Source organism: Typopeltis vanoorti, chromosome 2, assembly GCF_054136105.1.
Source record: "Typopeltis vanoorti isolate ZY-2024b chromosome 2, IOZ_Tvanoo_1.0, whole genome shotgun sequence".
In the NCBI taxonomy this organism is placed as follows: domain Eukaryota; kingdom Metazoa; phylum Arthropoda; class Arachnida; order Uropygi; family Thelyphonidae; genus Typopeltis; species Typopeltis vanoorti.
In genome coordinates this window covers 26,775,365-26,800,973 of record NC_143550.1, presented here as the reverse complement: position 1 = coordinate 26,800,973, position 25,609 = coordinate 26,775,365, and the positions used below count along the sequence as shown (strand labels likewise).

The 25,609-nt window shown below is 34.3% G+C and overlaps 1 protein-coding gene across 3 annotated transcripts in view; it reads left to right on the top strand.

Annotated features, from left to right (window-relative positions):
- LOC150108891 (uncharacterized) overlaps nt 1-25,609 on the top strand; it is a 461,422-nt gene that overhangs the window by 393,866 nt on the left and 41,947 nt on the right. For all 3 annotated transcript variants that reach the window (XM_090410738.1, XM_090410720.1, XM_090410728.1), the window contains 2 exons: nt 23,094-23,152; nt 25,407-25,526. In XM_090410738.1, the coding sequence (XP_090266864.1) occupies nt 23,094-23,152; nt 25,407-25,526 (179 nt within the window). The remainder of the gene's footprint in view (nt 1-23,093; nt 23,153-25,406; nt 25,527-25,609) is intronic.

The following is a 25,609-nucleotide window of genomic DNA, read 5'->3' as shown; positions in this document are numbered from 1 at the left end:
CATAAAAAATTGCCATGACAGTGCATGTATATACTTGTTCATAAAATCATACTCTAAAATCAAAAAACTCCTTAAATTATTAAAAGCACGTGTTTTTAAATGCACTTTTCCCTATTTAACACTATGTTGTACGACAGTGGTGGCGAACGTTTTTATGTGTGCATGCGAAACGTTTACAAATCGAATTGCTGACGTGTCGGCGCATGCCAAATATTTATAAATCAAGTTGCTGATGCACCGTGAAGTTTTTAATAGGGGAAAAATTAATACAAAATTAATTGCAGAATTTTATTGAGACAAGTTTAAAAATTAACATTCATAAAAATGAACTCATAATTTGGCATACACATTGTCGTCTACAAATCAATATCAACCTATTATCAATTTATTAATTTATCAATAATAATAATTATCACTAATTAATATTTTGAATTTAAAAACGCAGCACTTTAAAACAGCAATTATAAGTTATTGAAAAAAATTAAACTTAGTTTATTTTATTAAAACTGAGTATTTGAAAGTTTTAGTTAGGCTAATGAGACTTTTGTTGCTGTTTTCTGTCCGTTAGCTTATTAATTCTGGGATGAATTGAAATGGTAGCCAAGCGGAAACAGTCAGAAAGTTGCAGGCAGTTCCGCTGTTTAGTTTTAAGCACAGTCATAGCAGAAAATGCAGTTTCACAAAGATATCTTGTGGAAAAAAACAAAGAAGAAATCTCATTACTATTTCGTGTAAATTTCGATATTCATTTTTCATTCTTATCCAGAATTTCGAATTACTCATAGAATTAAAAGTACTTTCCAGTCCAGGCTCATTCCAAGATATTTTGGGTGAGGCACATGTTCTACCATTTTGCCACTGAAAGAGGTTGAGGTGTTGAGTTGTCTCTGCATTGTTCAGGTGGAATGCTTTGGACACAGTTTTTTTTGGATTTGGCCTCAGGTACCACTGCTTGAAGTGCTCTTCCAAGATGTTGAGGTCTGTGTTCAAGGTTGTTTCCAGGTCGACTGATAGAAGGTAGACTGGTTTAGGATCACTAGGTCATCAGCATACAAATGTTTGCTTGAGCTGGTATGTGGTAAGTCGAACATGTAGATTCTAAAGAGTAAAGGGGCTAACACAGAGCCCTGTGGGAGACTGTTGTGGAGGAATCTGGGCCTGCTCTTTTTTCCACCAATATGGACCCGGATCTTTCTATTGGAGAGAATAGATTCATAAAGCTGGAAAGTTTTTTGCATCTTATAATATTGCCTAGCTTTAGGAAGAGGCCCCTGATCCAGACTGTGTCATAAGCTGATATTAGGTCAATGAAAGTGACTCCAGATTTACGGATTTAAGTTTCTTCTGGAAGCCTGCTTCAATCTGGAAGCAGGCTTCCAGATTGAAGGACCTGTGACTAAGTCCTTCAATCTCGGGGCCAGGACCTGGTCACAGCAACTTCTTCCCAGCCAGAAACCAGCTTGTTCAATCGGGAGTGCTCTTTTGATGAGTGGTGAAATTCTTTTAAGGAGAATTCTTTCAAAGAGTTTAAAGGTGGAGCAAAGCACTGTAGTGGATAAGATGGGAGAGGGAGTAGAAGGATGTGAATTGAGTCATAAAGGGGTTCTTACCAGGTTAATGTGCAAGTGTTTTCATACTATGGAGGAGATGGGTGAGCAGGAAAATGAGAAAGGTTTGTTGCATGGTGAGAGTGGTGAGTGATTAGCAATGCCTTGAGAGTATTGGGAGTGTAGAGATTGTGAATTCATTTAAGTAATGGTTTGATTATCTGTGTGTGTGTGTGTGTGTGTGTGTGTGTGTGTGTGTGTGTGTGTGTGTGTGTGCTTGCGCAACAGTGGGACCTCCCATAATGAGTCTTTTGACACACTGGAGGTCTGATAAGTTTATTATTTAATAGTGTATTCACAAAAGGTGATGAAATTAAGATTTTTCTCATAGTGGTGTGTGATTGAAATGGCTTGCTTTTGGAGGTAGTGAGTGCAGAGTGTAAATGAATCCAAAGAAAGGTATGAAAGCTGGCATGGATGATATCTGGCCTCCCTTGATGAGTCTTTCCTGGAGGTCTGGTAGTAGTAAGGTAGGCATCTTGTTTTGTCAGTCTCTTTTTTTATGTGACTCTCACTCATGAACAGTTGTAAACCTTCTGTACATAGTACTGTAGTTAGCTAAAACCCATAATAGAAACCAAACATGGGATATTTTCGAGCCACTTTTGGCCTCTGCTAACCAAGGTATTGGTCTCATGTTGGAAATTGAAATTCATCTATCCTGAAGTTATTCATAAAGCATTCATGTCCAGAGTTGGATTGAAACCCATGACCTAACTGATAGGAGAGTGCATTATCCAATTGACCAAGCAAGTCTGCATCTACTTTATTTATAGATTTGATTAAGTTGGTTGTTTGAAAAATTGCTTCATGACTAGTTAAGGGAGAGGATGGATAACAGATTATCTGATAATTATGATTATAAATAACTTAAGGAATTCACAACTTATACTAGAATATAAATTAAATTAAACTTGAATATATATTTCCAATATTTTGGCAACGTAACGTCCATCTTCATGGTAACCTAAGATTAAGACACGTGCAAGATTATCTGATAGATTTCAGTAACTGTATATTGGGATACCAGAGAAGTAACTAATGGCATATTACAGCATTCTGTTCTCATGCTACTATCATCAGCTAGTTTCTTAACCTTCCAACCGGCCGGTGTGGATGAAATATTCAACACTCCCTAGCTTTTTTCATGGATCAAAACTTCGTCGGCATTCTACCTTTTATCATGCCATTACCTTCCTCTGCCGTTAATCTCGTTACGGCTATTCTATAGCATTAGTGGATTAACTGTTGCTGAGTAACCTTTGTGTCCCCCTCCCCCTGTCTTTATGTCTATTGTGTTGCTTAGAATTTCATTTACTGTCCTAAGTTATTTGACCTTTCTTGCCTCTAAAATGATTTATTGTGTCTCTTCCCAAAAATTGAAACAGATTTCACATATGCGAAAAAAAAATCAATCCTGAAATCAACACTGATCAGCTTTTGCAATGAATCTATTTAGTGATAGTGAATTTGGTGTATTTTATTCTACAAATCAGTGCACCGGAAGAGTTGCACTGATTGTTCTTTCACTTTACGTATAATAATTGAATAATTTTTTTTCGAATTTCAGAATTTTCAAATGTTTGCTTTGAAAATATTATGTCAAATATTTATATTTTTAAACAATATTTATTGAAATAAATATGTCCTTTTTCTTTCGTTTCTAGCGAAATAGCATTATATGGATCATCACATTTCAGATTTAGAAACGATTTTTTGTTATTCATAAAGACAAAATAAAAAAAAATGTTAAAATGCTAAATTGCCTTACTCGGTTTCCATTGTGTCTTTTTGGTATCAAAAATTTATATCCAATGATATTTTAGCAGTGATTCTTCGCCTTCGTCATTTATTTATTTATTTGTATTATGCATATTACGATAATATCTAGTGCACATCCTCGTAGATATGTTGAAAATATAATGGGAAAAATATCATATACGGAATGATTCAAAATTCTTTTTCATTTTGAAGATTTTCTAATGCTTCCTCCCCCCCCCCCCCCCTCCTTATCCTCTCCTAGAACTCACAGGTTTGAAAGCTTTTCTAGACAGCATTCAAAATCAATTACTTCATTTACCATTTTGACAAAAGATATACGGCAATCAGATTGTATTGTGAAACTTCTAATTCTGTTCTATTTATTTGCAATCTAAAACCAGCTGTTCTACTGCCCGCTGAAATTATGTGAAATTTTAGAAATAATATGCTATATTTTCACCATGTAAAATTGTTTATATGCATACCACACAAAAGAAAGTTCAATAGTATTATTTTTGTTTGTTTTTCTTTAAAAAAATATAAATATTACTTCTGCTGCTGGAAGCTATTTCTGAAATAATCTACGTCTTCTAAATACTTGGTAATATCCTCTTAGCTGGAGGAAAAGTTGAAGGCTTATTACTCTCAGTGCTATTGAGAAGAAAGGGGAGAACACTAAAGTACCCCAGGCTGTAGTGCAGAATATGTCAAGAATGTCTTGTTTCCTTTTCGATTGTTGATTACCTATATTCTAACAGGAATACTGATATTTCGTTTACATGCTTATACATTATTTATGCCAAAATAATTGCTTAATTTATAATGATCAGTTTCACTTTTATTATCAAAAATTAGAAATTAAATCATACAATTATCTTGAAAAAGAGGATTTGAATTATTTTCAAAGAAAAGATGCATATGTGTTTCATAATCTTCTTTTTTTTTGGGGGGGGGGGATATAGACCTAAGCAATCTGCGGATATTTCAGATAATTTATTTCATAAATCGTTCGCATGACAGCTGTTACAAATGTAAATCACTTGGGGAACATACCCATTCATTTTAGTGTAAAATAGTAGCAAAGGTTCAGTTACTTTAGATATCTAATCTAGAAGAAAATGTTATGTCTGCTGAGATTAGAATCATACGTGAATAATTTTTCTGACATGATTTCTCTATTCGTTATAATGTAACCAATTTCCAGATTTTTTTCCCTCCTGCAGACTTCGTGTTATATGCAGTGATTTCTTCTTTGAACTATAAGAAAAAAAATCAGATAACAGGAGAAAAATATGTAGTATTTTCTTTTCCACTGGCTGAATTTACAATGTTCTTTCTTTGTGTTTTGAAGAGAAACTGCAAATGACTTTTTTCTTACTATTTTTGCCATTATAACATCTCATATAATTATAAGAGTGACATTTTACTGTTTTTCTCCCACACGAGAAACAGAAATAAGGTGGTAATAATATTGTTGATTCTGCCAAACTTCATTTTAGCAGAAATTTTTATTACAAAACTTTGTAATATATATATATATATATATATATATATATATATATATATATCTCCGAAACAAGAAATTTGGAACCCATATCACATCAATGTTGAGTGTTGGCAAGGTGAAAATGTTCCCGTTATTATTTATATATTTCATTTATTAACTAGGGGGGCTATGCCCAACCCCCCGTGTTCCGGTATGGTAGACCAGTTCTCCTTCAATTGTGATAACTCAAAAGGGGGTTCAGCCCCTGAATTCTGATGACTCGAATTTTGAAGACTTGACACTCAGGGTAGCCCCTGAGTTTCAAAACATTTCGATAAACATGACATAAAAAAGCTTATCATTTTATATATATATATAGGGTAGATTTTATTTCATTATTTTTTATTGTTTTGATGAAATACTTTACCTGGAATACTCTTTCCAGTTTCTCTGTGTCATAAAAAGAACTTAAAAATTAGCCTTCAAGATGAAAAAGAAACAGTGCATTCGGGTATCCCTCTATCAATATTTGTAGTCCTGAAAAGGACTGTTTTGATGGCCTTGAAAACAAACATTTTTTATTTCATACTGTTCAGAATTTAAAATTCTTGAACAGCGTGGAACACCTTGAAGCAAGGGTAAACACACAAAGCAGTTTTACACTCAGGGCACCAGATTTTTGTTTCCTTTCTGATATTTTTTTTATTACATACATAATATTTGCGTGGAGGTTTTTTTTTATTAGCCGTTGGTGGTAGATTTTCGGGATAATGGTTGGAGTTAGCAGTGTTCAACCTCAGATGTCTGACAGGATTTCCTGTTTTTCTGCTTGCTGAAGAAGGTGCATGTGCATGCAGCAATGCTTTCGCAATTTCTATTCTGTATTCTAGATATGTTATGGTAGACAAACATTTTTTCTTGTACAGGAGGAAACTGTTCCAAATAACAAAATCCAAACACTTCAAAATTCAAATAACATGTTCAAACACTTTTTTGTAATATTTTTTATGCTGTTTCCTCATTACAGAGTAGAATAATAGCTGCTGATCGCACCTGTCGACTCAACCCATAGTGTCGTTGTATGCACACACAGCAATGGGTTTTTCTTTCTTCAAACCATGCTTCTCCACGGATTCCGCTGATGGATTGTGCAGGGAAGATAGCAGAAAAACATCTTTTTTGTCTTTCCAACGTAGTGCAAAGACTTTCCCTCGCTGATAAGTTCGGATTTCCCCCTTCAATAGCTTTCCTGAAGCCAGATCTGGAGGCATATCTCGCCTTTTTGCATTTACAGTACCATAACTATCTGTAAGATGCTGTAAAAGCAAATCAGCAAGTTCAGGACACATATATAGTAATTATCCATTATAATGCAGTAACCTTTCCCCAGTAAAGGGTCTAGTAACTGCATTACTGCACGCATCGACAAGGGGAGATCCGAATATTTATCGTGCTCGATTACAGTTTGCTTTCCGGTATAAGGTTTGAAATCCCAAAGATTCGCAAACTTTCCGATTCGCAAAGCATAAAAAATTTTACTCCATACTTCGCTTTCTTTTTGGGAATATATTGCTTACATTTCAGTCCACCTTTGAATGGCATAAGGCTTTCATCGATACTCAAGTCTCTCTCAGGAATGTAGAGTGATCTACATTTTTGACGGATTTTCATCAGAAAATCATAAATTTTGTTGAGGACTGGGCAAGGATGTGTTACCTGATCGTATTCTTCATTATTCTGAAAATGCAAATACTTCATGATGAGACTGAATTGTTTTTCAGTCATAACATCACGAAACATTGGCGTGTTCAGAATCCAGTCTGTAGACCAATACATTTCGAGAACGGGCTTTCGAAATGTATTTCGAAACTTCGGGTTTTTCACTTTCTTTATTCTGATATTGCATTTGAAGGATGACAATGATTTTAAATATTAATTTCACCTGTATCCGAATATCACATAATTTCCTGATTTATAATAATCAGGAAATATGTATATTGTCTGATTTATAATTTGCTAATTTATAATAATCACCACATAGTTTCAGTATTGAAAAATTAAAGTTATGTGGAACAATTACTAGAGAAAAATAACGAATTAAATAAAAACTGTACCTATTTTTCATAACAGTTTTCGGGTGTGTGATAGTAATGCAACGGGGGGGGGGGGGGTTTAAACTATCAGAGGCGAAATAAAGTCAATTCTATTGTAAAAATATGGAAATGAAATTTCACATTTGATATACATATTTTGAATGATAAAAATAAGCAAATGTATCGCTTACTTTAAAAATTGGAGAATAAAATATCTGAATTATGCAGAAAATATAAATTTAAATCATAACTGTTAATTTCATTTTGTAATGACCAATTATACAAGGAAACCAAAAAAGTGAAAGTACAGATTACTATACAACATGAAGAAAAAATTTAGTAATATGATTAAAGAATTTCATGTTATTCTCTATAAAGCAAAGTTGCTCAAGCGTGTCCTAAAGGAAATCTGTTTACTATTATTCAATTTCGATGGTTTTGTACAAAAATAAAATTAATATAACCTGGAACATCGGCAGCCGGTTTTCTTTTTTTTTTTTTAAAGAATATTCCAAATAATTATCGTGAATTAATTTCTTCGAGAACAAAGAAAAATCTTTTGTCTAGTAGCTATTAGAAAAAAATTAGCGCAAAAAAATAAAAAATTAAATTGGTTAAGTGAAGAAATTATGCAAGACCTTTATTTTGTCCAGAAATTAAAATTGTATTGTACAATAAAAAGAGAAAACAAAAATATAAATAATTTCTCTATTTTTAGTCTATCATATATAACTAAAATCCATTTCACCAGCATGGAACAAGAAAGTCCGTTTCTTGTTATAGGCAACTGAGAGGCAGCTACGAACGGGAGATAATCCGATTAACCTTTCTCTTCAGCGTGAGGGTCTATCACACCTTCTAATGGACATGACAGTCAAATTGCACTTCTTATCCAGGTTCTTTAAACAGGTGGGCTGAATCTTATCCAGATTTAGTTGGACGTCTATAGATGTCCTAGCCGGTAGGAAGGTTAATGCTGCTTTCTGTGATCTGACAAGGATGACATAGAATGGAATTCGAATGATGCAAGACTGATGGTGTGTAGTTGAGGAGAGTTATAAAGTGATAGTGATGTCACGTTCCTTAGGAAGACTTGCACAAGATGTTTAACCTCCATAGATAATTGAAATGTCATTTTATTGTTGCTAAGTGCAAAGTTTTATCCTTTATATTGCAAAAGTTGCAATATGAATGATAATTGCAATGATGTGTACTGTGAATTAAAGATGCCAAGAAATTATATTCTTGGTTTAATTCTTTATCCAAGCATAAGCAAATAAAAATTTTCATGTGAAGTAACATCACAACTAGGTTACTTGTATATAGAGGTTAATGACTTCACATTAATTGCCTTAGTATCCCATAATGCGAAGCTCATATCCTTACAGACATGTATAATTCTATGCATTATGGAAGGACCACTATCCAGACCAGTTTCAACCTTTATTGAGGTGAAAAAGTAATAGCAAGAATAGATAGAATTTTATCTTCTTCTGGTGAATACTGCATAATGTGACACCATCTGGTGATAAATTTGATATCTCCTAGAATGCTTCTTTCTAAATACAAAAAACATCTGACTGAACAATAAAAATGTCCACAATACAATATTATAAAGCATTTGGATGTTATATTGCTGGTTTTCAAATCCACGTTTTTTTCTAACCTTCCATAAATCAAAAACACACAACACTTCATAAACACCATCAAAGACATTACATTAGAAAAAGATGATTTATTAGTCAGTTTTGACATCTCTGCCCTCTTCACAAATGTCCCAATCAATGACACAATCCTTCCTACAGAACAAATTCCCTCCAGATATCACGGCGCTCTTTGTGCATGTATTATGGTCGGGTTATTTTGTATGGCAAAATGCCTTCTACTTACAAAAAGAAGGCACAGCCATGGGCTCGCCATTATCTCCCCCTATTGCTAACTTTTACATGGAACATTTTGAGCAACTTGCCTTAGGTTCCTCCCCTTTAAAACCCAAAGTCTGGCTTAGATACGTTGACAATGTTTTCACGATCTGGTCCCATGGCCGCCAGACATTAGACACATTCCTTAGCCACCTAAACAAACAACACAAATGCATACAATTGAAATTGAAAAACACAACATACTTCCGTTTCTGGATACACTTGTCACACATCTTCCCTCTGGCAATCTTTCCTTTACTGTTTACCGGAAACCGACACATACGGGACATATATACATGTAAACTCCTACCACCACCCAACACAAAAACTATGTGTCATCAACACGCTAAAAAACAGGGCGCAGACGATCTGTTCCAACAAACAGGCACTTAAAGACGAATTTAAAATTATCTTTAATGTTTTCCAAAAAAAACGGATACAGCCAAAACACTATTAACAAAATTCTCTGCAAAACCTCAATAAAAAATAAAGACAAACCAGACTAGTAAAACTATAACCATTCCCTACATTAAAGTAACATCAGACAAAATAAACAGAGTACTACAAAAATACAACCTCAAAGCCACTTTTAAACCTCCTGCAAAATTGAAAAGCTTAGTCAACTCATCTAAAGATCCACCCTGGAGTATACCGGATTTATTGTACTTGCAACATACCATATATAGGAGAAACAGGATGCATAATTCCTATCAGACAAAAAGAACATAAATGACACATTAAATATAATAATTATGGTGAAGCTGGCCTTTCTGATCATGCCCTGAATTTCTTACACAGAATTGACTGAAAAAGCACTAGCTGTCTACATCGCACTAAAACATGATATGAATGAAAATTCAAGGAAGCATGTGAGAATGAAAATTCAAGGAAGCATGTGAGATTATTATCAACCACCCCAATCTGAACAATAATGATGGTCTAAAAATCCCAAACATATGGAAGGTATATTCGACCCACAGAACGTTCCTCACTAAGAACAACTATAAACAGGACTATAAAAAATTCAGTATCTTAAAAGCAAAAATAAGAATTGTAATACTAAAAATAGGACGTTGTTTCTGAAAGAAAACCATCTGAAAGAATGTTTATTCCTGTCATCGTAAATAGATTTTAGCTTGATGTAATTTTTTTTTTTAATTTATTTATTATTATTTTTTTTTACTAGAGGTCATGCCAGTAGAATACATGTGATTAAATCATTGTTTCTTTAGCTTACAGTTAATAATGTAACTCAGCTTGTCTTGTATAGTGATGTATGCTCCAGATGATGATCTTGATGTGAAGATCGAAACGTCAGGATAATAAAGAAGTTTTTTTTAACACGGTTGTAAATTCCATAAATTTTTAAAATGAATGCTGATCACCGTGTAACTCTAAAAGAAAGGATTCCATAAATGGTATTTTAATTCATTAATTATAAAAATCAAAATTCTCTTACCAATTCTGACAGGTGGTAGGTATTGTAAAAAAAAGTAACTTGTTCTGTTGTAAATAATGGAATGCCCAACACATTACATAATCTGTTCCAAATATGCAGAGCAAGAGGGCAGTTATAAAATGCATGTTCTACTGTTTCCAATTGATAACAGATTGAATCTCCAATGTTAAAGTACCTCCATATGATGGCATTGACTGGAAGGTGGCTATATGCAATTCTCCAAGCAAGATCCTTCCTGTTAGGGTATCCTTGGAACTTCAAGTTATGAAACAAAATATTGTTTTCAGTGCCCAACTGTGGAACTTCACAGTGAAAGAGATTAAAGAGTTCTTTATACCAAATTTTACTTTTTTTAATGTAAAGGATGCCAATTCTGGAGTGTTTTAGCAGTCTTAGAGTTAAGCACAGAGTGTTTGTAGTATTCAGGAACAATCTCAGCTTTTGGACCTTTATAATCATTAACTCCAAACAGGGGAAGATGAAAACCCAGATAGTATCGGAGAAGGTCTGCACATGTGTGATTAGTTTGCAATATTTTATGGATTTTTGAAGCTGTATTGCTTAATTATATAATTGCTTATATAATTATAAAATTATATAATTGCTTTTCTTCAGCTTTTGTGATGTCTGTAATATTTATTATGTACAACTAAGCAGGAAAGATTATGCTTTTGAGTACTATGGCTTTAGAAGAAAAGGAGAGTGGCCCTATTTTCCAGTCTTCTAACATTTCCAAGTTTTTGTATATAAGTCCTTGGGCTGGTAATATTGGATAAATGGAGAAGGGAATTCCAAGTATAATGAGGGGTTCTCTCTTTGGGGTTAGTCCAAAAGGAATGCCTCCAAGATCCCACTTTTCGTTAACTTTTAATTTTGTCTTGTCTGCATTAATAATTAATCTGCTGCTTTTGCTGAATTTTTCCAAAATACCAAAAAATATATATATGAAATCATTATCCTTCAAAGTTCAGACTACATCATCGGCATATGCTAATACCTTATTTTCCTTTTTAGTCAAAGGAACTGTTATTCCTTGCACAGCATGTGTATTGTTGACTTGTTGTAAGAAAGGTTCAAGAACCAATGCAAAGAGCAGTGGACTGAGAGGGCAATCTTGCTTGACTCCTTTGTGAATTTTTGCTGGGTCTGACAGGAACCCATTAATTATGAGGCAGTGGTTGAATTGGCATAGGCTCCTTTGATAACAGATATGAGTTTTTTACGTACACCAATTTGCTAGAGGATGTGGAATAGAAAGGGATGCCAGACATTATCGAATGCTTAAGTAAGGTCTACTGATAGCACTGCCATCGACTGCTTTTTCGTGTTAACTAAGAAATAGATTAAATTCTACTGCTCGACCTAGTACTCCATACACCTGTGTGCTTTTAATTATATATTTCATTCCCACTTTGAGCCTGTTATTGATAATGCGGAAAAATATCTTGTAGTCAGTATTAGATAGAGAAATAGGTCTCCAGCTGCTGATTAAGGTGTGATCTCTATTAGGTTTAGGAATGAGGACAGTATGGCTTGCTACAAATTCACTTCATATGTGTCCAGATGAGAGAAAGGAATTAAATAGTGTAACTAGAATGGGAACAATAAAATCCCAGGCCTCGCGATAAAGTTCTATCCCTAGACCATCAAGTCCTGGGGATTTTCTTGTCTGGCATTCTTCAGATGCTGTAATGGGACTGTCAAGCCCATCTTGGATATGAACAGGAAAGCCATTAATGTTCCAAAAGTTATAATTTCCAACAGTACTATTGTCTTCAAACAGATATTTGTAATGTTTTTGAAAATAGTCAAGGATGTATTTAGTGGTGGACATGCCCTCTCCATCAACACGGATTTGAGTGATAGTCCTTTCTTTGCAAAATTTTGTAAATTGTCTATGGAAGAATGCAGCTGAAGGGCTAAGCGCTGTTGTATTCTTATTTTAAAATTTCTTTCTTCTACTTGTTTCTGCCTTTCCAGTTCTATCTCTATGTTAATGTTTCTAATGATGTTGCTACAGTCTATACAATTGCATTGGTTTGTTACAAACCAGCTTCTCTCCTTATATAGGTCTTTCAACTTTTTCCTTTTGAAGAAAGCCTGTTTCTTTCCCCATTCTATCATATTCTGCTTGTTTTAGTTTTAACCACATATCCCAATTCCAGGGATATGTGGTTAAATTTTCCATTGATCTTTTCAACTAAATTCCAGAGGATCTGGAATTTAGTTGAAAAGATCAACGGAAAATTTGGTGGAAGTCTCCACAGTCCAGAAGAGATCTCTGCTTTTTCCATGTAGTGGAACTTAAATACAACTGGATTATGATCTGATGTGTTAGGTTTCATCAGTGGGAGCCAGACCCAGAAGTGGTACCAAAGTTGAAGTAATGCACAAGTCATATTTCCATATACAAGTAATCAAAAGGTGTCACACCTTATTACTAAAATACTCTGGATTACAGAAAGTTGTTTGAAAGTTTTTTCACTTGGTTATATTATAAAGTAAAGATGCCCAGAAATTATATTCTTGAGTTAATCTTTTATCCAAGTTTAAGCAAATAAAAATCTGCATGTGCAGTAACATCACAACTGGGCTACTTGTATATAGAGGCTAATGACTTCACATTAATTGCCTTAGTGTACTATTTGTGTATGGAAATATGACTTGTGCATTAATAAAGGTCGAAACTAGTCTGGGTAGTGGTCCTTCCCATAACGCATAGCATTATACATGTCCGTAATTATATGTGCTTTGCATTATGGGATACTAAGGCAATTAATGTGAAGTCATTAGCTTCTATATACAAGTAGCCCAGTTGTGATGTTACTTCATATGCAAATTATTATTTTATTACAGTTGGATAAAGGATTAAACCAATAATATAATTTTTGGCATCTTTAATTTATAATATAACCAAGTGAAAAAAAACTTTCAGGAAAGCTTGTGTACTGCGGTGGAACTGCATTTCAGTAGGTGACAGATTTGGGATCTGTGGATGAGGAGCTCTGAACACCCAGTCTCTGTACTGGGTGTTCAGAGGCATATTGCAAGAGTCATAAAGTCCACACAGCATCTTACTGATATGATAAGCACACTAATCACAATGCACTAAGTGTGCTTATTATGGAACACCAAGGTAATTGATGTGAAGTAATCCACCTCCATATACAATTTGTTAGTCATGAAGATTCCTCATGCAAATTTTCTTTGCATAGACTTGGTTAAGTATTAAAACAAGAATATAATTTCTTGTTAAGTATAACACACTTTTAACCAAGTGGAAAAACTTCCTGTAACTTTCTCTGATCTAGAGCATTTTAATAACACGGAGATAAACCATTTTACCACATGCATATGGATAGCATTGATTCGATCTGGGTATCTTCCTAGGTCCGACTCTCATTGATAAGATTTTACTTTTTATAATTAATGAAAGTTAAGAAACATGGATTTGAAAACCAGCAATGTGACATATAATGCTTTACAATTTTGTATTTATTTAGAAGAAAGCATTCTAGGAGATACCAAATTTTTGGCTAGGTGGTGTAGACCACCCACATTATGCAATATTCACCAGAGGTTGATAAAATTCTTTCTATTTTTACTCTGAGTGATTTTTAAATGGTTTCATCCTCTTATTTCATGGCCAATTGCTGGGATAACTGGAGAGTAATCCCAGTCAGAGAAGGCCAATTCAAGGCAATTAACTCAGATAAAGCTAAACACTTGGGTATTAGTCATCTTTGCATTTTAGTTTCAATTGGTCTTTTGGTTCTTCAGCTGCATGAGACTGATGAAAAATAAAGAATGATAGCCTGTGACTATATGTTATGAAAGAGCTGAGGCCTTTTGCTCTGTCTCTCATACCATCTATCTCTGTCTTTTCTTTCTCCCAATACTGTCAAGCTCTCTTCCACCCCTATACTAACTACTCTAGGCCTATGGTGAACACTCCTTTACTTTTTTTACCTGAATATTGAAACCAGTGTGAGTAGTGGTTCTTTCAATAATGCATAACAATATACAAATCTGAATGGAAGTGTATTTGAGTCATTAGCCTGTATATATTCACATGGGCCCTAGTTATGAAGATGCTTCATGCACAAACTTTGTTTGCTTATACTTTGGTGATGGAACAAAAATATACAATTTCTTTTCTTTTTCAAGTACAGGTAACTCTCATATAACACGATACTTATACAATGCAGTTTTGATATAATGCAGTCTACAAATTGTAGTAACCCTTGTTCAACGTGGTATTTATACAACACGGTTTCGATATAACGGCATCTACAAATTGTAGTAATTGTTGTATATATATTTTTCACCGTGCGATTTAAAATTCAAATTTTATCTTTGTTAAATTTGCATCTGTCTGTATCGCACATGTAGTTATAAGAAGCAAATTTATGTTAGGAAAAATATCCTTTAGCACGCATGTACATCAATTGTTTACCGTATAAAGTGTTTATTGTTGAAAGTGCCCTAGTTTTTTTGTTTTTTTTTTTACCAGGAAAGCGCATTAAAAATAACTGTGTTAATCTCAAGCTGAGCACTATTTTCTGGGGAGTTACATACAATATGTAATGCTTTTTTTATGTAAAAATTATTTTTATAGTAGTGGCCACTTAGAGGACTTTTGTGATATGGTTGAAAATGAAATTAGTGAATTAACTAATTAATTAAATTAACAGATTTAAATGAGAAGGAACTGGTACAATTAATAGATGACGTCAAACCAAATGGTGGGGAAAGTTCTGCCGAAGATTCTGATTGTGATGAATCCGTTAAAGAATTTTAATGAAATTAGCAGAAGAATTGGACTTGGCAAGAAAGTTAGGAAGCTATTTTATGCATAATAATCTCTCAGTGGAGCACTCCAGAAAATTCACAAGACAATTGGATATTTGTTTAGCACCATATTATGAACTTAATAAAAAATTGCAGCATAGTAGTAAGCAAGGTCTTATTACTGACTTCTTGATAAATAAACCAGTGAAGTATGCGATGAGAATTATACTAATGATGTCCAAGAGATTTCAAGTGATGATGGCATCCGGCCACTCATAAATAAAGAACATCTGCAAAATGTTAGTTTTGAAGACAGTGATGACGATTAAAATGTGCACTTTATTTTATTTTATGCATTTATGTGCAATTTGCAATTTTTATAAGTTTATACTGTACTATGTATTTGTTTCGAGTAAAAATATATTTTTGTTGGTTATATAATTAAAAAAAAAAAACGATTTCAGAACATAACCCTACTTTTTCTATGTGATCTGTGTCTCGCATAACACGATTTATATGACATGCCATTTCTATGGAACCTAACATCCGCATTATTCGAGGGTTACCTGTATATATAATACACAAAGTATTTCAATATTTTAACAAATGGTACATTGGTTGTAATAATGCCTACTGGTTGAATATTAGCTGTGGTGAAACCTATGTGTGTTTGTTCCCATCATCATGTGCTAAATCAAATAAGAATATTTATGAAATTCAAGGAATTAACTTGACTTATTTCTGTATATTGATTCCTTACTTTTGCCATTTCCATATTTAAAATCTCCAATTATGATCATTAGTTTAACCACTAGTTTTATTTGCCTAAAGATCATAACATTGCATAGCAACCCCTTCTAAATATCCTCAATACCCTCATATGTTTGCTTCTTCATTTTGAGAGGATGTACTTTTCACGTTATCATTAAAAATATAATTTTGCTTTCTGCTTCTAAAGTATTATTGTCATTCCAGAAATGCCATATTTTCTATTCATGTCAGGATCTCATTCTAATTATATTGAAAACTTTTTATTGGAGAAAAGCAAATAGTTTGTTTTCACCACCCATGTGTATGCCATCATACTGATGAAATATATCAACCATTTTATGCTTTGTATTTATGGTATTTCAATGGAATCTGAAGGTTATTTCAATTTAAATGGAACTTTGAATATGTATTTTTACTGACATGTAAAAATATCATGGTCAGTGGGATTGTTATGTAAAGTAATGTATTTTTTAAGTGAAGTCTTGATAAAGTGAAGTACTTTTAGGTGAATTCTTAATGATTGCATAATTATGATTAATGGGGGGGAGCCACAAACTTTGCAATGAACTTAACAAGGACAGATAAAAAAAAATCCATTTATTTACTGTTAAGTAGTCAAATGAGATTTTGACTTGACGTAAAATAACAGTGGATATTTATCATTATTGTTAGATGAAGCCTTTTAAGCTCATTTCTTCATATATGATTTATATTTAGATTATTCACTTGAGAAAAATGGATTACTTTTGTTCTTGCTTCATCTTCAATTATTTCTTTTAAATGTCATAAAATGTTGTGAAACGTTGATTGTTTTAATTGTCAACTGTCACCATTTAAACATTTTACTATCTCTTATTTACTCGTACTCTGTAGTTTAACAAATTTATTTGTTTTTCGATTGCGCTAATTGGACTGCATATTGAGTGCGAGTTTGTAAGATTCTAAACTGAAGACAAAGCAGATACTATTCTTATTTCCCAGCTAGCTTTAATCTTTACTTTAAATCAGTCATGGCTTGATCTTAATTACTTATCTAAAATTGATATTCAAATTTTGTTCATTAATCTTCTGCAGGTTCGAATTTTTGGGGGATAGTGCATTGCAAAATTAGTCCAATGTGTTGTTCACAAACCATTTCATTAAAATTAAGAATTCTTATTATACAGCTTGATCCACATTAGCATATTTCCAGAATTGAGTCACAATTTATATATATATATATATATATATATATATATATATACTTAAAGATGTTTCTTAATTAGGTTTGGTTTTCCTGTGCTTCTACTCTTAAAGCCTAAACACAGTTTAGTACATCTTACTGGACATATACAATTTGAATATAAAGCTCACCTTGAGTGAGCTTATCTCATTACTTATACTATCTCATACAGTACCTTTCTTACTCTCATGATATCAGCTTATACAATTTTGTCATAATTATTTACATAGTCACACTAGATGTGAATCGTTCAGAATTATTACATATCTAAGTACTTACAATAAGTTGCAATTTTCACAATACTCTCATACAGTGCTGTCCATTACACGAATCTTTTGTCCACATGATAATGCTCCCTTCTTTCTTTCTTTCTGCTGACTCATTCCTGATCTCCTGCCGAACTTCTCCTTTCTCTATGTCATCAATAATACTGTGTCCTCTTGTGCTCTTAATTTGGCAACATGGTGGCAATGGTCAGCTCTCTTCTAATGAGGCATTCCGGTGATTGACAGCAGACTTCTCGTGGCAGTGAATCCAGGGAATGAACTGTACTGGAGGAGCCTAAGGAGATAAGACACTTCTTCTTTTGACAACTGACAGTGGACCTCGTGGTGGCAGGTCCAGGTAAGAGAAGGCATAACCTGAAGACTACCAATGCTTCTATTTCGATGACCAACAATGGACTTTACATGGTGGCAGACCCAGGTAAGAGGTGAAAATCTCAAGATGAAGTTCTTCCCAATGCAGAGCTTTTTAAAGGTTGTGACTTTGCATGTACACATGCATATCTATTGAAACTTCCATATATGGTCATGGGTATCTGGACCATGATGACATCACACTTTGCGCATCTTTCGAAATTATGGACATGGATATGCATCGATAAGTTATTACATCAAAAGGATTTATTTTAAGGATACAAATAATGACATTTCTTTACTCGTACTTTCTGTAGAAGGAAAAAATCTTTAAAAACGAAACATGATAAATTATTTATCATGTGAGATTTTACACCAACATAAACTGCTATGCATTCTGTCTGGTGTCAGAGCAAACAATTTAGTATTATTATTATCCTCCTGAAGGAATTATCATTATTATTATTGTTATCTGACACCTCCAGGGAGTTCAAAGGCTCATCGAGAGAGTACAACTCTGTCTCCACCACACAATCCACCAACTTCAACGGATTACAACTACATCATACCATCTACTGCCCACCACCAGTTTTCACAGACAATCGCAAACATCCATGCCTATGGCTGGATTCAAACCTACAGCCTTTTGGCTGAAGAGTGGATATGCTAACCACTCGGCCAACAGGCCAGCTAGTATAGTGATGAAATCTTTTAAAAATTGCTTGTCTTCAGATATTAATACAATACATATATCTCTTGAATGGTAATTGTGTTTTGGGAACACTGGTATCGGCTTTTTCCTTCATCAAAATCAGCAAGTCAAATATTAGGACTGTTGGGCAGAATTTTTTGATATATTGAAGCAGGCAAGTTTATTGATATAATATGGTTTGCATAATTTCATTAACCTATTGCAGCATATATTGTCAATCCATTAGAGCATAAACTTGTGTGGAAGTCATAGCTATGGTTTCAAACACATTTTAACTTGCAGTCAGAAAATGAACTGAGTTGTATTTTCCAATGCACATGAAAATAGGCAATTCAGTTACAGAAATAATTTGAAAGCAGCTTATAGGCATTATGTAGCATTAATCGAATTACTGGTTGGCAAGAACAGTGTGAGAAGGAAATAGCATATTGGCCGGATATGATATTGCAGAGTTGAGGAGAAGAGTAGCAATAATGAATGACATCATAGTGAGAATATGTTGAGAGATTTGGAATATGTGGATACTTGAAGTGCATTTGATTATGGAAGAGAGCCATATGAGAGAGATGGACTGTATTTGAACATGGATGGATGTAAGCATCTGGAAAGATTGTTTTTCTCTGGGCGACTGAGTTGCCAAGGTGAATGACAGCAGAGATGGCCTCTCTTTGGGGTTGGAAGATGGGAAAATATGTAGTATATATATTGCAGAGTCAAATGCACTCTGGAGAAATACTAGTAGATATTAGTTGAATACCATAATGCACTGATGCTTCTCTTTATAAATGCCAGGAGTATTCAGGAATATAGGGACTGAATTGATGGCATTTTGAAAGCCTATTTGAAAGATAATTGAAATCAGTTGAAGGTGGAGACTGTAGTGATATCTTGACAGGAATAGAAGTAGATAGGTATAGCTTATTTCAGCAAGATAGGAAGGATAAACAGGATGGTGGAATTTACTTATGATAAGTGATAGGTTATATCCTCTCAAAGTAGAGAATTTGGAAGAATATGGACTAATGGTTTTGAGCGTGTATGATGTGAGTTGGAGTGACAGTATAGGATATTTAGTTGCAGTTCCCTAAGATGGGAGGGGGGGGAAAATCCTATCTCAGGTAACTCAGAGTCATGAGTAGAAAGTGTTTAGGCAGATATGCAATGCAAGTAATCATTATGGAAGATTTTAAGTATAGCAATATAATTCGTCAAAGGAAACAACATATAGTAGTAAGGGAGCAAAATTTATGGAATTCTCAAGAGTCAAATGACTTAGGCAATAAGTAGTAGAGGGAACATGAAGTTAAAGTGTTTTGGATTTGGTCCTAGCACCAGAGAATCTGTTTTTGACTGAGATGTCATCCTTCTCACTGGTCAGTGAGAGTGACCATATAGTCTTCACATGGAGGATGATAAAAACATGCAGAAGTATCAAGGAAAAAGGAATTTATGTTAAGTGATGATGATAATCCTAGAAATTGGCTTGGAACATTTGTATGGGTGGAAGGGAGAGATCAGTAGCAATGGCAACTTGCATCGAGTGAAAAAGAAGTTGAGGAAAAAGCATAGAGAGAGAGGAGGAGAGCAATTTCATGATAAATAGAAGACTCAAGCCAGAAAGGTGATTGGTACAGTAAGGAAGACAGAACTGGAATATGAGAAGAGACTGACACTGCAATCATCCAAGGAAAAACCCAAGGAATTCTTTTGCTATTATCCTATAAGACGAGAAATGACTGTGTACAAATAATCCTTTTAGATGGAAATAGGGCTAACTGTTCAGTGCAGATGACAGAGGAGTTGTTTAATCATTACTTTATGTAAGGGTTATTTGGGTATTGAAGCACATAAGGATAACTTATTTTGAATATTTAAGTCCTCTGGAAGTCGAAAAGATGAGATTAGATGAAACTTTATGTTGTACTCCTAAACAAATCCACTGCAAGACTCCAGGATTCTTCTAACTAAATTGAATAACAGTTGTAACAGATCTGGAATAAAAATTAGCAATAAAGATCCAAACTAAAACTAGAACATAAAATACTTCAACCACAATCTCGTGAATAAGGTGGGTGCAAAATGGATATGGAGTTTAAGCATGAAATCTGGAAAAAGAAGGTACTTTGGAGGAAGTACAAGATGAATGATGGTAATAATCAGTTACATGAAGAGTATAAAGAACAAGCCAGGAGAGTAGCTCAGTAAGGAAAACAAAAATAGAATATGAGCAGAAATTGGCTCAGGCAATGAAAAACCCTAGAGAGTTTTTTTAGATATGTGGCAAGTAGAAGGAAGAATGATCATGGTCAGATGATGATAATGGACGAAAGTGGTAGAATGGTAACTGCTCCAGAAGACATTAAGATATTCAATGATCAATTTATAAGGGTGTTTTCATCCTGATCAGTGTGGAATAATGAGGAACTTAAGTGTAGAGGACATAGGAGAAGATGGCTTAATTGTGAGTGAGCAGGAGGTATTTAGGTATTTGAGTTAATAAATAAACTTGATGTCAATAAGGCGATAGGATTTGATGACATATCACCACTCATCTTAAGGAAGTGTTCCAGGGAATTGGCAGTAGCATTGGCATGCCTCTTGCAACAGCACAGGTTTCAAAGGAGTGGAAGGAAAAAATTGTTGCATTGCATAAAGGTGGTGATAAGTCTGTAGCTTCAAATTATAGGCCGATCTGTATATCTGGAGAGATTGGTTAGAGGTAGGGTACAGGAATGGGTTGAAAACAGCAGTATTCTCTGTTGTTATCAGCATGGGTTTGTTAAGAGGAGATCATGTTTCACTAACTTAAGTACTATAACAAGGTGACAAATTCTTGGACAGGGGAGATGCATATGCAGGTGTACTTAGATTTTGCAAAAACTTTTGATAGACTTCCACACGACTGTTAAATAAATTGAAACTAATGGGATTGGATCAGTGACTGGCTGTTAGATAAGTATCAGAAAATGTATATTGGGGTGTGGTATCCCAAAAGAGAAAGGTCACTCGCTAGGGGTGCATTGCAGGGGTCAATTTTGGGACCATTGTTGTTTGGTTTGTATGTTAATGATATTGGAGAGTTTAACTATTGATATGCAGATGTTGCAAAACTGGGGAGAGCAATACAGAGTCAAGAGGAAGTTATGGCCTTACAGGAGGACTTGAATAGATTACATGAATGACAGGTAAGTGGAACTGTCAGTTGAATGTTGCTAAGTGTATGGTTTTAAGATTTGGTAAGCAAAGTATATACTTGGTGGGGAAACTGTAAAGGAAGTAGAGGAGATGAGAGATGGTGGATAAGGACCTGAAATTCGGGGCCACATTGCACAAGTTGTGAAGACATCACATCGGATAATGATGCAGAGGACCCAGAAATAAAGAGATGATGCCATTATATCCATATATGGTCTTGTGGATTATTGTGCATAGATTTGGTTGGGTTTTCATGGTGACAAGAATATCTCGGAAAGGGTCCAGAGAAGATTCACAAAAGTGGTCTTTGGAGTGTGAAGTACGAGGACAGATTGAAAGAATGTAAGTTGCAGAGCCTCGTGAATAGGAGGAAGGGGGGGGGTATATGATTGTGACATATATGCTAGTCAGGGATTGTTATCAGGTTGACATGGAAGATATTTTTTCATAGAATGGGAGAGGGGGAGTAGAACAAGAGGCCATCACTGAAACTGTATAAGGAGGTGTGAGGAGCAGGTTCTTTGCATGGAGAGTGGTTGGTGAGTGGAATGCATTGCCTGAGTGTGTTGTGAATGTAGAAACATTGAATCAGTTTAAAGCATGGTTGAATGAGCATTGTGTGCAATAGTGTGTACCTCCCACGATGAGTTTCTGACTCATAATAATTATAATAACAATAATAATCTTGCACTAAAACACTAGGCACTGAATTAAATTTTAGGATTATTTCAGATCTTTATCTTATTATTATCCTGAAAATTCAAGACAGTTGGAAGGTGCACATTTTAATGCATTTTCGTTTAATAATACACATTATTTTAAAAGAAAGTGATGCGTAGATTATTTGTTACTTCTCTGTTATATGTTCAGGTGTTGATAGTTGTATTAAGAAAAACAAAAAAAAATATTTTTACAACTTTCTCATATTTTGTGAAATATGAGAACTTTATTCTTACTTGTCCATTTGAAAGTGGATGAACAGTTTTCATTCATAGCAGAAATGTTAACTGCTTTGTTCATTTCTCATTTGCAGTTTCTCTATTCACTTTGTGATTAACCTTTGATCATGCATTTTAAAGTCGCTTCTATGGAACATCTGTATGCAATAGCACTTAATATTAATTACCTTTCTTGAAATTTAATCAACTGAAATTTTTATTACAATTGATTCTTAATAGAGCAGACACTATTATAACAAACTGATCATTTTATAATAAAGTCCCCCCCATCCCCCCCTTAAGAACTCTTCTATTTTAGAATAGCTATTTGGAATATAAAATCTGCAGTAGCTAACTGTTCACTATGAAAAAACTGTTCCTCTGTTCCATATAGATTTGCTATAGTGGGAGCCAACTGTTACTTGGGAATAATTCTGAACTTAGAAAAATTCATCTCCCTCAAACTAGCTTAAATTTCAATTGTTTTAATTTTTACAGGTGCTAAGAAAACAAAATTGCCAAAGAAAACAAAAGCAGTTCCAAAAGTATTGAAAGAGGTCAGTGTTTACAAAATTTTGTTGCTGCTTTAATGAAACTTGTAATATATTAACAGAGTATGAAAACACATTAGACTCAGTAAAGATGTTTTGAAAATTAGCAATTGATATTTCATACTGAAAAGAACAGTACATCATTACATTGTTAAATACACAAGCAATTCAAATAAGATAGAAAATTATTTCTATTTGATAATGGCTAAGGATGAGAATCCCTCATACTTTTGGGATCAGTAATTATTCCAATTTAAACTAGGGTAGTGTAATATCAGAATGGGATCCCTTGATGTTCCTAATGAGGAGATATATTCAGAGCTTAAAGATCAAGGAGTGGCATGTATGTATGAGGAACATCCTCATACATACATTGGGATGGTTACCTGATTCTGACCAGAAGTATTTGACTGACTTCTGATTCACCCAAACCTGCAGCATCAGTAAAAGAGTCCCTCCATGTGAGGCATCTGTTTATAGCATTGGAATCCAATGCTATGTTTGCCATATGGTGCAACCTGTGGACATCCAGAAAAAGGGGGGGGGTCATGCACTAATTTAGCTTCTGCTTTGGCAAGATGGGTGGTCCTGAATGGCACAGCCAGGATCAATTGGCCATTGGGCTTGCCTCTAAGGATCAAGGGTGTTGCAGTGGATCTCCGGGGTCGGGGGACAATGTCCAAGGCTTGCTGTGGTGCCTGTATAGCATCTGAGATAGCAGGATAGCCCTTGAGTTTTTTTTTTTAGGATTAAAACAAAGGAAGAAAAATTCCAGGCCACCTACAACCGCCCTTAGAGGACGCTCCACCTAGTTAGAACTTTAGTATCACCCACGTGGTTGGGACAAAGACGAAATATAGAATCTAATAAACTTATAGTTTATTGTTCCTCTGTGCTGTATTCATTCCATTAAATCTTATAATAAGCTGATGGAAGTTTTTTCACTTGGCTATGCTACCAATTGTTTCTATTTTGTGTATATTGAATTTGTATAACTAAAATATATTTCATAATTAAAAAAAATTGTTTCACATGTTTGTAATTTATTATAATGTAAATATTAAAAAACAAAACTCTCAGATGTATCCCTTTTATAATTATTCGTGTTTGAGTTAAATTGAATAACTCCTCCAGAGTTGCCTTCTTTATGGTAGTCAATCTCCTGGAGGGAGAAGACACCTGACAGGACAGGATGCTACCAATTATATATTTGGTTTAATCCTTTATCCAAGTGTAAACAAACGAAGTTTGCTCCTTAAGTATTTTCAGGACTGGGGCAACTCATGGTAAGGGTGGTATAAGTTCTGATCACTTGCCTTAGTATCCCATAATGCAAAGAACATCTCCTTGCAGACATGTATAATACTATGCATTAAGAGAAGGGGCACCACCCAGACCGTTTTCGACCTTTATTGAGGTCTCATCAGTGGGAGCCAGACCCAGAGTTGGTGATACTTAAGGTGGAAGTAATGCAGAAGTCAGATCACCATATACCAGTTACCAAAAGGTGTAAACACCTTATTATTACAATTCTCTGGATTAGAGATAGTTGATGGAAGGTTCCCCCCCCCCCCACTTGGCTATGCTACCAATTATATATTTGGTTTAATCCTTTATCCAATTAATAATAAGCTTATACCAACACATAAACCTAAATACGAGACAGGATATAAATCCTTTTTCAGGTGTAATTTTCAAGTGACTTAATGAGCTTTTTCAACTCAAGGTGAATCAGTAGTTGGTAGCATATAGAGATAGCACAGAAAACTGGATTGTTTCAAAAAAAAAAGGGGGGGGAGGAGCACTCGTCAAAGTAATAGACTTAATATATTGATCTCATGTTTAGTTGCTGGTATCTAATCATAATTACTGAGCCACCTAACCAGCTTTGAACTTACATAAGCCCAGGTAGATGTCATATTTCTTACTGCAGACAGAGTGATTAGGAAAGCAAATTAATTTCCAACATATCGTTGGAAATTAATTTGCTTTCCTCCTGAAGATATTAACTTCATTGCTGATGACACATTGGACATAATATGATTATGCTAATATATTATTATTATTATTATTAAATATTTCTTTTGTGTGCATAGTTTGTTGTTACCCCAGAGAACATACCTAACATATGTTTAATATGTTAGAAAGAAAGAAATTCCATGCACATATACTTACTGGGAATTTTTTGATTTTTCAGTTTCAAATGTGGTTAAAGAATATTTTGTTAGTATGAATAAACACTTTCTGTGTATATTTTTAGGTGTGTGCTAATGATCAAGGTTCAACTATAAGCGGTTACCTGCAAAAGAAAGAGAAAAGCTGGAAACGCTACTGGTTTGTTTTAAAAGACAAAGTTTTGTATACATATAAAGCAAGTGAGGTAAGTCTTTAAAGGATTAATTTGCAGTGAAGCATTGTTGTTTATTGTATTTTGATGAGTTTGAATGATTCCATTAATGTCTT